This window comes from Balaenoptera ricei, chromosome 2 (assembly GCF_028023285.1).
Source record: "Balaenoptera ricei isolate mBalRic1 chromosome 2, mBalRic1.hap2, whole genome shotgun sequence".
NCBI lineage: Eukaryota > Metazoa > Chordata > Mammalia > Artiodactyla > Balaenopteridae > Balaenoptera > Balaenoptera ricei.
Genome location: NC_082640.1, coordinates 94695184 through 94709075, shown reverse-complemented (window position 1 = coordinate 94709075; position 13892 = coordinate 94695184). Strand labels below are relative to the sequence as shown.

The 13892-nt window shown below is 35.0% G+C and overlaps 1 protein-coding gene across 1 annotated transcript in view; it reads right to left on the bottom strand.

Annotated features, from left to right (window-relative positions):
* The window catches only part of TRPM7 (transient receptor potential cation channel subfamily M member 7), a 111906-nt gene that overhangs the window by 24803 nt on the left and 73211 nt on the right, over window positions 1–13892 (bottom strand). The window contains exons 22-27 of the mRNA XM_059913310.1: window positions 12492–12666; window positions 10447–10573; window positions 9183–9367; window positions 8045–8177; window positions 6474–7189; window positions 4287–4354 (exon numbers count right to left, since the gene is read on the bottom strand). Of these exons, the coding sequence (XP_059769293.1) occupies window positions 4287–4354; window positions 6474–7189; window positions 8045–8177; window positions 9183–9367; window positions 10447–10573; window positions 12492–12666 (1404 nt within the window). The remainder of the gene's footprint in view (window positions 1–4286; window positions 4355–6473; window positions 7190–8044; window positions 8178–9182; window positions 9368–10446; window positions 10574–12491; window positions 12667–13892) is intronic.

Below are 13892 nucleotides of genomic sequence, written 5' to 3'. Positions count from 1 at the left end.
AAAATGTTTCACTAAATATTCATGTTTCAATTGTACCACCTGTATAGATATTTTAGTATCTAACAACTAATTCTCCCCCATTTTCTTCTTTTTACCTATTCGTTTTCCCAGATGAACTAATGAAATTCATTAAAGTAATGCGGAAGATCTGATACCTTCACCCTGTTTCTTCTTTTCAGCTATACACAGGTCATACTACCATGTAACTTTAAAATATTTCCAAATCTCTACCACCCCTCAGAAACAATGAGTTTTAAAATGTTACTACCACAATAAGCTATTACTTTCATTAAATAAATTTAACTTAAACATCTCAAGAAAATTAAGTTTTTCTACCTTTGATGTTTCACATTCTTCACATTACAGCTGATTTATTGATATATAGCCAAGCAAAAAGTGCTAACCTTTTTCCTATTGTCACAAGGCAACTCTGATTTCCTTTCTGATTTTAGTTGTTCCTTTTGGAACCAGTTCTACCTATTTCTTGATTGTTTTACTTAAGTACTTTCTTTGATATATACTCTTTGATGCAATGACACATCAATTTCATAGAACCATCTTTGATAGAAATTCTAGTGTGGGACTGATGAGTGGGCTTCGAGGTATTTGTAAAACTCTATATTTTAAAAGAAAAAAATTTGTATATGTGCATTTGCCTGGGAAGGTGGTCTGTAGTTTTCATTACATTTTCAAAGGGATGTATAACCCACAAATGTTCAAGAACTCAAAACCTCTAACCATCACGAGCTAGAGCTCATTATTCTATTATTATAGTTCTTTTCCTCTAAGTACTCACAGTTGCTAAATTTAAAACATAGCCACCATTTTTCTTCCCACTCACAGAAACTTGTTATTTCTTCTTGTTTTTACCAGGAAGTTATTTGCTCACTTAAAAATTTTCAGCATACTCCTGTTTTAAGTTCATTTAATAGGTTCATTGTTAAAAGGTGCAATCTGGGGGGAAACCCTAACATCTACCATTTACCATTAGGAAATGTCCATTTATTATAAATGATTTCCCACCATATATCAAGTGCTTCACAACAGCAAAATGCCATCAGAGTGTCATGACAAATTCCTTCAACTGCTGTTGTGACACCTTGTTAAAGATACCTTAAAAGTTCAATGAAATATAAATTAGATAATTAACAGCCTAAGTCAGGGTAACTATAACTAAGGATTGAGAAAAGTAGAGACACTAAAAAAGTATTTAGGAAGCAAAACCAAGTAGACTTGGCCATTGACTGGAAGGGAGAAGTAAGAGTGCAAGTTTGTCCTGGTAAACTAGGATGCTGATGCTATTAACAGAGGTAGGAAATGCAGGAGGAAAAGAAATATGTCTGCTGAGCGGGTAGATGATGGTGAATTTGAGGTTTTGACATGATGAGTTTGACAACTCTAAGACTGCTAGTTAGCAGTTCTAACTGCTAGTTAGCAGTTCTAACCTTTTACTGTGGTGTCATGTCAATTCTCTAAGTCAGAATCACTCCAAAGATTTACTTTCTCCATATCCATTCCCAGCCCTCAGAATTTTCCTGGCTAAAATTCAAGTGTACAGGTTTAGAGTCAAACTTGGGGTCAAATGCCACTTAGGCACTAATGCCCCTATTACTAAGTTTTTTTTTTTTTTTTAAAAGACAATCAGATGTATGTATTTATTTATTTATTTATTTATGGCTGTGTTGGGTCTTCGTTTCTGTGCGAGGGCTTTCTCTAGTTGTGGCAAGCGGGGGCCACTCTTCATCGCGGTGCGTGGGCCTCTCACTATCGCGGCCTCTCCCGCTGCGGAGCACAGGCTCCAGACGCGCAGGCTCAGTAATTCTGGCTCACGGGCCCAGTTGCTCCGGGCCCAGTTGCTCCGTGGCATGTGGGATCTTCCCAGACCAGGGCTCAAACCCGTGTCCCCTGCATTGGCAGGCAGATTCTCAACCACTGCGCCACCAGGGAAGCCCTATTACTAAGTTTTATTACTAACTGCTAAAAGGTATCAATAACTATCTCTAAAATTCTAGGATACCAAGTACCCAACTATAAAATTTAAACATTTAAAAAATTACTTTCACTAATAAAAACTGAACAAATATACTACCCAAATTATCATGTACATCTCTCTTGAACAACTAATTATACTATAAGGAAGGACTAAATTAAGAGGCACTGGGCTCTCTTACACTGACACAAATGGACTCTACAATTGAGCAACATAACATACTGGGTCCATATTTTTAATTAAAGGGTATTTGCATATAGGAGAAAGAGAGTGTGATAAGAAATTTTATTAAACTTAAATAATTCCAAATTACAAAAAAACTCTTAAAAGTTACGAAGGTCCATAAAACACTTCATTTACTGTAAAATACACTTCAGTTAAAACCTTTTCAAGAAAAACCCCATATGGAATGTAGACATATCATGTCTACATTTTAAGAATTATAAAACCAACTCTGGTAGAGCTTTGTCAGTTCTTCTTTCTACTTATTACTTTTTCTCATTCGTTTCTTCTTCCCTTGTTTTTCATCATCATGTGTCAGCTAATGCTACCTAAATGCATTCAACCTATTTATTTAGTTTTCTCCTTCTCTGTAAGGCATCATATATAATGGAAAATTCAGACCTTTAGAAGTATGTCACAGAATTAAAATGGTTAGAATACATCATACAAATTATAGTCTTATGTTAAGTTTATCTTACCTACTTCCTCTATCTAAATGTATATGTATATTTTAAGTTAACTTTTTTTTTTTTAATAAATTTATTTATTTATTTATTTATTTTTGGCTGTGTTGGGTCTTCGTTTCTGTGCGAGGGCTTTCTCTAGTTGTGGCAAGCGGGGGCCACTCTTCATCGCAGTGCGCGGGCCTCTCACTGTTGCGGAGCACAGGCTCCAGACGCGCAGGCTCAGTAGTTGTGGCTTACGGGCCTAGCCGCTCCGCGGCACGTGGGATCTTCCTGGACCAGGGCATGAACCCGTGTCCCCTGCATTGGCAGGCGGATTCTTAACCACTGCGCCACCAGGGAAGCCCTAAGTTAAGTTTTTGACTCCCACAAGTAAGAGGCTTTACCTGATATTTAGGCATCTTTGAATACTCCATAATCGTATTTCTTACATCATTCTGATGGTCTTATTTGAGGTAAGAGATACAAACTTAAAGGCAAATATGGAAAGAAAGGGACCTCCTGGAATCACTACATCTCAATTTCCATATAGTCACCAATTCAATCCAAAGTTAACAAAATCTAGTTAATAGACATTAAATTAAATTATTCACTTTAGTACAATAGTTCAATCAAAATGTATGCTATTAAAAATACAAATGTTGGGGAATTACTGGCAGTCCAGTGGTTAGGACTCTGCGCTTTTACTACCAAGCGCGCAGGTTCAATCCCTGGTCAGGGAACTGAGATCTTGCAAGCTGAGTGGCACGGCCCAAAAAAAAAAAGTTGGTATTTATATTACAAAAAATGCACTTGAGTCTACCTTTTAGATGTAGGGTAATAAGTAACATGTCCTGACAGCAATTTCACAATTAACTATAGATCATATGAGAAATAATCATTTATAAAAGCTTATATCATTATCATTTCCTTGGCTTTAGTTTTAGGAAAAACTTTATTTCCGTTGTATTTATCACTTGATCATTTCCACAACTTAAGTTCTTAAGGGATGGAGAAGCTTAATTAGCACTTTTCCAGGTCTTCTTAATTATCTTGATGTAGCTGTTATTACCCTTAAAGCTCAAATTAGTTATTGGTAATTTATGAAAGCAACAGTTAAGAAATAAAAATTTTCAGCCAGGAAACACACCTTTCTGCTAGTTGTTCTGTACACTTTAAAACTCATTTAACCAACATTTATTGAACATCTTACAGTTGCACGCGATACTGTAGTTACTGGCATATTCAGCTTTTCATTGCTAGACCACAGGGTCCTTGCGAAGCAGGGTTATAGTCTAATGAATTTTGGGGCCTGGGAAAGAGTTGAGCTCAATGAGTAGTCTGTGGAAATCATACAGGGAGAAGCATTTTTTAAGAGAAATGTTAAATAGGTGATTTTTTAATTTCAGTTAAAAAATGCAAGCTATTTGTACATTTTTTCATATTCCTCAACTGTTTTTTCTTTTTTTCAAATTGTGTATAAGCTTCAAATATTTGGAACTCTCATGTTGATGATGGTTTCTGCTAACACTGTATTTTTCCTGAAAAATATGTTTAATTCTATTTAATTCTATTAATTCTATATACTCCAAAATAGCAAAATAATCGCACTGCTATAAGGATTTACTTACGGATAATATTTCTTTTATCTTGTTTGACGTTTCTTTAAACCTCTGTAAATCCATGCTATCTCTGTGTCCTTAAAAAAGAAAAAAAAACGATTACAACAAAAAATACTTGTTTTTTTTTAATTCTATCAAAATAATGTCATTGCCTAGTCTAGTCAAACAAGTGACGTATGTTGTCTTGTAAGTAGTTTTGATGGCTCTGAAGTTTCCTGTAGCTTTCCTGATAAATACTGAAAATAGGTGTCAAAAAGCTGGAGAAGATGAGTAGTTCAAGTTTACAGTAACAGGATCCTAAAAGAATCCAACATGTGATATGAAGTGAACTGCTTGAAATTTAGAAGAGGGTGAGCAATCATTTTTACTCTCAATAAAAAAAAGCATTATATATATTTATTATACATATATACATATTACATATAAATATAGACATCAAACATATAGATATCTATATCTACATATCCATACCACTGGCAATATATTAACAAACAGACTAAAATATGTTTTTTAAAAATAAACTGGGATAGATTTTATGTAGGAAAAGTTGTCTCTATAAACCCACAGTGAACTCACATAGCCTAGCAGTAGAGATCAGCATGCTCAGTACCTAGATAATCCATGGGGTTGGCCCTAATTGTGGAGATATTTACATAGACATAACATTCTGTGAACCATCTCTATACATGTTCCATGACTAGGTAAATTCCTAGGCTGGGAAGGCTCATATAAGTGTTAAAGACAAGGTTAGGAAGCCACCTGAAGGAAAAATTCAAACTTGAAGAGACAGAGGGCCTTCTTCAAACCTTGGAACATTCTGGTTATGTCCACGAACAACCCAAGTTGTTTTCTAAGAATTTTTTGTTAAATACTTTTATCTTTAATAATCTAAGAGGAAGGCTGTTAGAACACTATATTCTACAAATATTTGGGGCTTAGCTAGCTCTACAAAGCATTCCCTCTTCACCTTTTCCTTCCACGTGGCATAATGTCAACATTTAAATAACAAAACATCATCATTAAAAACAAAACAAATGAAACCTTAAACATACAAACCACAATATTAGTTCTTTCTTTTTGCCTTCACTGCCAAGCTTTTAAGAGTCGCCCCCCCAGTCACTCTCTACATTCACTCCTCCCATTTGTACTTTATTTCACTATAATCAGGCTTCTTCCTCTATCACATCCTTCACTGAAACAGTTTTCACCAATGTTATTAACATGTTATCATTGCCAAAATAAATATATTTTCAGTCCTTATTTTACTTGAGGTGAGGTATAAGAATGAATCATTCCTAGACTTCCCTGGTGGCGCAGTGGTTGAGAATCTGCCTGCCAATGCAGGCGACACGGGTTCAAGCCCTGGTCTGGGAAGATCCCACATGCCGCAGAGCAACTAGGCCCGTGAGCCACAACTACTGAGCCTGCGCGTCTGGAGCCTATGCTCTGCAGCAAGAGAGGCCGCGAAAGTGAGAGGCCCGCGCACCGCGATGAAGAGTAGCCCCCACTCGCCGCAACTAGAGAAAGCCCTCGCACAGAAACAAAGACCCAACACAGCCAAAAATAAATAAATAAATAAATACAAATAAAAAAAAAAAAAAGAATGAATCATTCCTTTCTGAAGTGATCTCTGGGTATATACTCTCTGGGTATATAAATGGGTTGACCATAAATACTCATTTTCCAAGTAGAGTCTTGGCTTTCCCTATTATCCTAATGTAAATATTAGTAACACACCCTTTCACTCTCAAAAGTGTACTGGTTTGGATGAAAAACTATATGGTCAGCCTATTTATAAAACACTGCTCTTTTCCAGTTACTTCTAGCCTCCCCTATACCTTTGTCTTGCAACACTTACAAATCACTCAAGTTCTTTCAACAAAAGTTGATCAAATTCAAGAGACTATGCTTAAATTCAAAAGACAGAGTCCAAATAAGTTTTCCACACAATTGTTATTATAGTAAGTTGCACCAAAGAGGTATGTGCTAATATAACTAGTATAGCCCAATTCAACCTACTTCCCTGACTTCTGACTCCTTAAAAAATTTTTAGAACTATACTCTATGAAAAGGTAGTCCACTTGTCACACAAGTACATGATTTCAATAATAAGCAATTTATTTTTATTTCTAAGGTGATAATTATAATTAAAAAATAAATAATGCTGATGTACAAGTATCAGTTTGCCAAACTTACCTACAAATGCTCCAAATTCTACATTATCTCCTTCTGCAGCTTTAGAACAAACAGTTTCTTGATCTTTGGTTATAGTTTCCAAGTGGCTTTTGCAACTTGGCTGGGATGGTGTACTAACAAAAAATTTGGTTGGTGGGGATGATACATGTGGTATGCTATTAGATGAACTGCCTGATTTTTGATTTTTACTAAACATTTTTAAGGTTTCTACTCCATGTTGTCTCTGTCGCAGTTCTGGAGGAGAGACAGCACTTGGGAATAAGGCACCACAAGAGGAACCAGCCTCTGGAAAATTGAATTCTTTTCTCTGGGGTATTACAGGTAAATCCTGACCAGATATGTTAGATCGGGAATCTTTTTCATCTTTCATAAAAATATTACAAAGAAAAGGATTATTACTTTCAAGACCACCTTGAGGAAGAGAGGAGCTAAGTGTATTTACAACACTGTGCTTTTTCCACACAGAAGGTCTTACAGGACCATCATCAATAAGGTTTTGAGCCAAATGTTTGGAAATGCTCAATTCTCGTGTGATTTCATTGTGAACTTTGCTAGCTTCTGAAGCTTTCTGGGCAGTGAGTGTTTTTAATGTATCTACAGTCAGGGCTGAAAGATCTTGCAAATGGCCAATTTGAGAATCTAATGATTGTAATGATCTTTTGATATAGTTGACGCGATCTCCAACTTCTTTAATCTGAATGGACATCTGTTCCACTCTGTAAGGGAAACACAGGAGTTTTACAAATGTTAAAAATTAATGGTTTTGAAATATCCGCCTGCCAATGCAGGGGACACGGGTTCGATCCCTGGTCAGGTAACTAAGATCCCACGTGCTGTGGGGCAACTAAGCCCGCGTGCTGCAACTACTGAGCCCACAAGCTCTGGAGCCCACGCGCCACGACTAGAGAGCCCACGCACCACAACAACTGAGCCCACACACTCTGGAGCCTGCACGCCCCGGAGCCCACACGCCCCAACTAGAAAGAAGCCCACATGCCACAACTAGGCAGAAGCCTGCACACTGCAAAGAAGAGTCCCCGTGCCGCAACTAAGACCCAACACGGCCAAAAATAAATAAATAAATAAATAATTTAAAAAAGAAGGATCAAGTGCTAATCCTATTATAATAAAAATATAAGATTTTAAAACACACTTTTGTACCATAGGCTATTTATTCCCCCATCAGAGTAACACAAAACTGTGTATTCAGCTACATACACATAAACTACTATTACCATTATTGTACCTACACAAATACCATATACTTTTAGAACGTAGCAAAACTAACGGAAAGAAACATGTTTTAAAACAATTAAGACAGTTTAACTTTTCTCCACCAACTCTTTTCTGCTCTCTGTAACAAGGGTCCAAAAACAATTAAGAGACTGACTTACTGACTTACATGAAGTCTTAGAAGTAAAGAACTGAACTGTCTCCCAATATATTATGTAAAACCATTACTAAACTTACTTGTTTGACAAACATAAATTGAACAATGACCATGTGTAAGAGACGTAACTAACAGAACCCACTCTGACATAAAATCAGTTAAAATTGAAGAGTTTCTGAACCTTTCAAAAGTGACACGAATTCTCTCTTCACTCCCAGAATGGAATTTGTCATCTTTTTCATTAAAATACATCTCAACACACTGCTCTTCAAAATCATGAAGTTTCTTTTGATCTTCTTCTGTTAAAAAAAGTTCTAAGGAGGGAAAAGAAAAAAAAAAAATTAACAGAGACATAGAGAAAAACTTTAGCTCATGAGTTTTATGTTATTTAGAGTTCATAAGGCTATGTAAATCATCTGCAATTTTTTTTCTCTTTTTACTGGTGTGTTTCTAAAGCCCTAAACAAGTATTTCTACTTCTTTCTTCACTCACAGTGTGATGCTGGAAGAATAGTTTCCAGTACTTCCTCCTTTTCCTATAAAATACCCTTCCCCATCTCCCTCTCACACCTCTCCTTCGCATACCTAGGTAGAAGAATATAAGAAATGATTTGGTAGAATAAAAAGCCACTGTAAAATTTTAGGCAGAGTTTATTACGTCTCACGTAGTATACAGAATGTACTAAAAGTGTTATTGTTTACACAGCAGTCAAAATGGTTTGTAGAACAGCAAGTGTTATTATGGTTTACACTAGCATTTTAACAAAACCAAATTGAGATGCCATACCAAAAAAGGAAGTTTAATACTAAATTTACTTTTATAGATAACCATATTGCACTTTAAATTCTTTTATGTTTAGGCAAATTCAACAAAAGCCTTTACAATAACATTAACCAGTTAAGTCTTCTGAATAAAATTAATACTTAGCTTTCAGGGACTTCCCTGGTGGCGCAATGGTTAAGAATCTGTCTGCCAACGCAGGGGACACAGGTTCGAGCCCTGGTCCGGGAAGATCCCACATGCCGCGGAGCAACTAAGCCCGTGCGCCACAACTACTGAGCCAGCACTCTAGAGCCCGCGTGCCGAGAGCCTGTGCTCCACAACAAGAGAAGCCACCACAATGAGAAGCCCGCACACCGCAACAAAGAGTAGCCCCACTTCACCGCAACTAGACAAAGCCCGCGTGCAGCAACGAAGACCCAATGCAGCCAAAGATAAATAAATAAATAAATTTATTTATTTAAAAAAAATACTTAGCTTTCAGTGTAATACTGATAAGTGATAAAATAAAAACATTTGCCTTAATATATTTTACTTACTTGGTCCAGCCGAAGTCTTGTCTTTTTTTCTTCTTTTACATATGCAGCAAAACAGAGAAACTATATGGCTGAGAATGATAAGTGGTGGAGGCAGAACTGGTTTCTCATGATAAGCCATAATAAAATGATAACGTTGGTACTTCCATACAATATTGGAAATTGCCTTCACTTGTAAATACACATTGCTTGAATAACAAAGAATAAAAATAAACAAACTTAGCTAATCACATTTTAAAGTTTTAAATACTAAAATTTTATTGTAATTCTGCTCTAAACAAGGATTCAAAGAAGTACCCCACCATAAACAAGACTAAAAGGCAAATGCGAAACTGGAAAAAAATACATGCAATAGTATAAGGCAAAGTTTGATATTGTTGAGGGTCTTAATTATAAACTCCCAGAAAAATCGGCAGAAAATATGATTTTAAGCTTTTAAAATTATATATAAAGGACAAAAACAGAAGAAAATATTCAACCTGAGTAGTAACAAAATAAGTGCAAATAAAAACAAGACTCTTATGTACTGTCAAATTAGCAACCATTAAAAAGATAATACCTACTGTTAGCAGAGATTTGGAGACACAGGCCTATTTTGACTTAAATAGAAGAAGTCCGAAATATACATATATTGAATAGTTCTACTTTTAGGAAAACACTCTAAGGAAATACATAAGGATTAATAAAAAATTTAACCACAATGTGGTTTTGGGGAACAAAAAATTATAAACAATCGAATGGAGCAATATAACATATTGGCTTAAAAATTACAGTCTATATCATGGAATACGAGGTAGTCATTAAAAAACTGGAGAGGGATATTTATTAATGTAGGATAATATTCATGTTTTGCTTAGTTAAAAACAGTATACAGAATATAAGAACATTATTTTTGAAAAGAAAAAGTGGTTCATATATACAAAAGATAAAAAGGATGTATACCAAAATACTAAGAATGGGATTACTGAAGAATTTTCTATTTGCCTTTCTGTTTTGTATACTGCATGTGTATTCCCTGGCCACCTTGTAATAAATACCAAATAAAGATTAAATTTATAAAAAAACTGCATGTTGAAAGATAGTCTCAAATTTAGAATTAATTTGATTTTGAAAATGCATGCTTTCTTATTTGTAATTTTTAAAAATAATTTTTAGTAGTTTAAGCCTCAATAAAATCTTTATATTTTAAATTTTGTATAGTTCCTTCAAAAAGAGAACTATATATTAAATGATCTCATTACAATAAGCAACCAAATAAAATTCTTACTTGAAAAATGCAATAAGAAGATTGACCATAATGATATACTGAACAAAGAGGTAGACTGCTTGAAGAAATGGAGTCAACCATGTCCCAGGACCACAGATTTCAGTGATACTGGAATCCTTTGCACAAACTTGAGAAAGAAAAAAAAAAAAATTAAAACAGTAATTTACCAGTTACTGCTTCTAGTCAATATTTGTGTAGGTTTGTTTGAAGGAAGTTTTGATTATGTACATATCTGTTTCACAGATTCTAGCAAAAGCTTCTGGGCAGGCAGCCATACAAACACCAACTTAACAGTATTCCAAAAGAGAAGAATTTTGTGAAGGATGTGGGTACTATTCTACGACTCTACTCCATACAAGGAAGTGTATTTCTGTATTATGTCTACCCTCCAAGGTAGGGTTTAGCCAGAGGAGCATTAAGAAGAATAAAACTCCCAGATTCAGCCACACATTTCTATAAGAAAAATAACTGAACCAGAAAAGAGTATGATAAACTCATAGTAAATTTACAAACATAATGATTACTGACTTTAGCTTATTAGGCCACAAAGGAGGGTTGAAGGAATGGTTAAAGTGCCTCTTAAATATACAATGATTAGATCTGAATTCCTTGCATTTCATTGCCTCCATCTGGAATGTTTCTGAAGCCATAACACAGCTGAATTAAGGAAGGGAAGAGCTTTAATACCCACCACAGAGTTATGAGGAATAAAGTAAAATAAATTCAAGTAGGGCCAGGATTTGAATTAAATAATCTTGAACTAGTGACAAGTTTTATACAAATCTTTATAATACACTTAGCACCTGGTGTTTTGTAAGCATTTAAAAAATATACATCATTGAAATTCTCATCATGGCTGTATCATTCCTTTCACATAAAATGGTTTTATGAGCAAACTGATGCATAAGGTCCTTTCACTCCTAAAAAATTTTCTGAATCTATTTCCACTCTATTCAGATTAGTATGATGAAGCAAATACCCAAGAAAGAGAATGCAGGAGAGTGAAAAACTATATCCAATGCGTTATAACTAAACTAGAGCCACATAAGAAAAAGCAGACGATAAAAACCTGGAAATGACACTAAACAGGAAGCCATTAAACACAAAATTTTACCAGGCTGGTAAAACCTCACTGTTTTAACCAACATCTCATAACAACTGATGACTACTATGTGACCATCCCCTGATCTAATCACCTATAAATAGGTGGGTAAGGAGCAACACAGAATGGGGGTGATGGAGGAGTAAAGATGCGAGAGAGAGAGAGAGAGAGAGAGAGAGAGAGAGAGAGATGGAGAGAACATGAGCAAACTAACAAAATAAAGATTCTATAACTCAATGTGAAGGTCAGAAGAACATCCTTGAAAGTTGGCAGTATCAACTATGTTCACAAGTTATCTAGCCTTTTTAACTAAAACAATAGAATAGCTTTATGCAGAGAATGTATTCAGGGTTGAATTTTACAATTCAAGAGTATATACAATCCAACTAATCAATGTAATTCCATTACCCCTGCCCTGTTTAGAGACAGGCAGACTGAAGCCAATTTGAGCTAATGAGATTAAAAAACCGGTTCAATAGAAGGCATCTGGGAAAGGGACTTTTTCGCCTGAAGAGAACCAATGGAAAACAGTGTCTCCTTCCTCCTGTTGCTTGTGACAGAGTCTTACAATTGTAAAGGAAAACCTGTATGAATCAGACACTTATTACAGAGGACTGGGATGAAAAAGAATGTGTCCTTAGCATGAATTAACCAATCCCAAAGACCACTCTACCTCTGAACTTTCTGTTATGTGAGCTAATATATGTCCTTACTGTGTAAGTCAGTTTAGGCCAGATTCCATTAATTGCAGCTAAAAAAAATTCTGAAATACTTTTTTTCAATTAATTTTTGCTATGTTTCTTCTGGGATTAACTAATGTATCGTGGGAGGACTTAGGTTGGTAACAGTTTGATTTGTGAAAATTTGTAATATTACTATAATGCAATTTTGACTTTGAAATATGAAATAACCAAAAGATATATTTGTACACATAAATCCTTACCATCAATTTCATATGCATAAACTTCACCAAAAATCATCCAGTATGGATGAAAAACTATGTCTTTAGCAAGAGTCCAAGATGGCGCTTCGCGAGGATAAAGTATTGCCTTTCTGGGAACACCAAAACTAAGTAATACAAGAGCCATAATCACTACAATGTAGAACATATTGGCCACCTGTTAAAAAATGAACACTGTTAAAATACATGGGAATTTAAACACAAAGACAATTCTTCATCTTAAAAAACAGTTTCTAATGTTCCAATAGATAACTTGAATCTTTGAGTTTCTTTTTATTCCTAGCATTAGCATTCAGGAAACCTCATAACTACATAAACCTTAACATCAAGGAAATTATGTAAAAACTGATCTGTAACATCAGATAAGTCATAGGCATCTTCTACATAATGAACCATATCACAGGCTCAAACTGGAGTCTGCCTATCTCATGTCCATGAAGATTTTAAAGAAGTATAGACATAAGGGGCAGATTCAGGGAACCAATTTCCATGAGAGTTCTTTCCTAAAACTGTTCTGTTCTTATACAGGAGGTGCAAACTATCTTTTCTACCTTCCTTTGATAGTACCTTTTGCCCACTTCACAAAAGAAAGGCATTCTTCTCACCCATCCTGAACCCTACCATGGTGCCTTGTCTCCTGGGCTGTGAAAACCTCCGAGGAGGTAAATAAAACAACAAACTGAATTATCAGTATGGGTGTTGAAAAAATAAGTGATACCCGTATCTGGTTAACAAATTCTTTTGCAAGTCACGTAGTTTGCAATTCTTTAATTTCAGCGAAATTGAAAAAGAGCCTAGCTGAGCTATCACATAATAAATCATTAAAAAACAATTTTTATTGCTAAATCACAATGTGAATTTTGACATCATTACTCAGGAATTCAAAGAATTAAGTGAAATGCTATAATGAAACTTTAATTTCTATCCACTTATTTATGTGTACAAGTGTTCAGCACTTACATCTAAGAAAGTGAATGTAGTGTCACTCTAGCAATATGTAATAATATTCATCCACAAATAATAATCTAAGGGGAAAATCCCATGGAGATCAAGAGACTACATTTACAATAAATCTGTACTTTAATCTACTATGAACTAACAATAATTGCAGTACTAAATCAATCTAAAAGAAGTTACTAAGACATTTTCATATGTTTTGAACAAGTATATAGTGAGAGTAGAAATGGAAGGCAGGACTGTGAGAAGTAAAGAGGACAGTAAGTCTAGACTAGATGGAGAAATTATAAAATATTTATTTATATATAATCATTTAGTCTTGATCCTTTACCTTTAAAATTGTTAGATCTGCCAATACATTTTTTTTTTAGTTAAGTTAGAGTTGAGTCCCTGTGACTTACAATAAAAAAATCCCATAACCCCCCA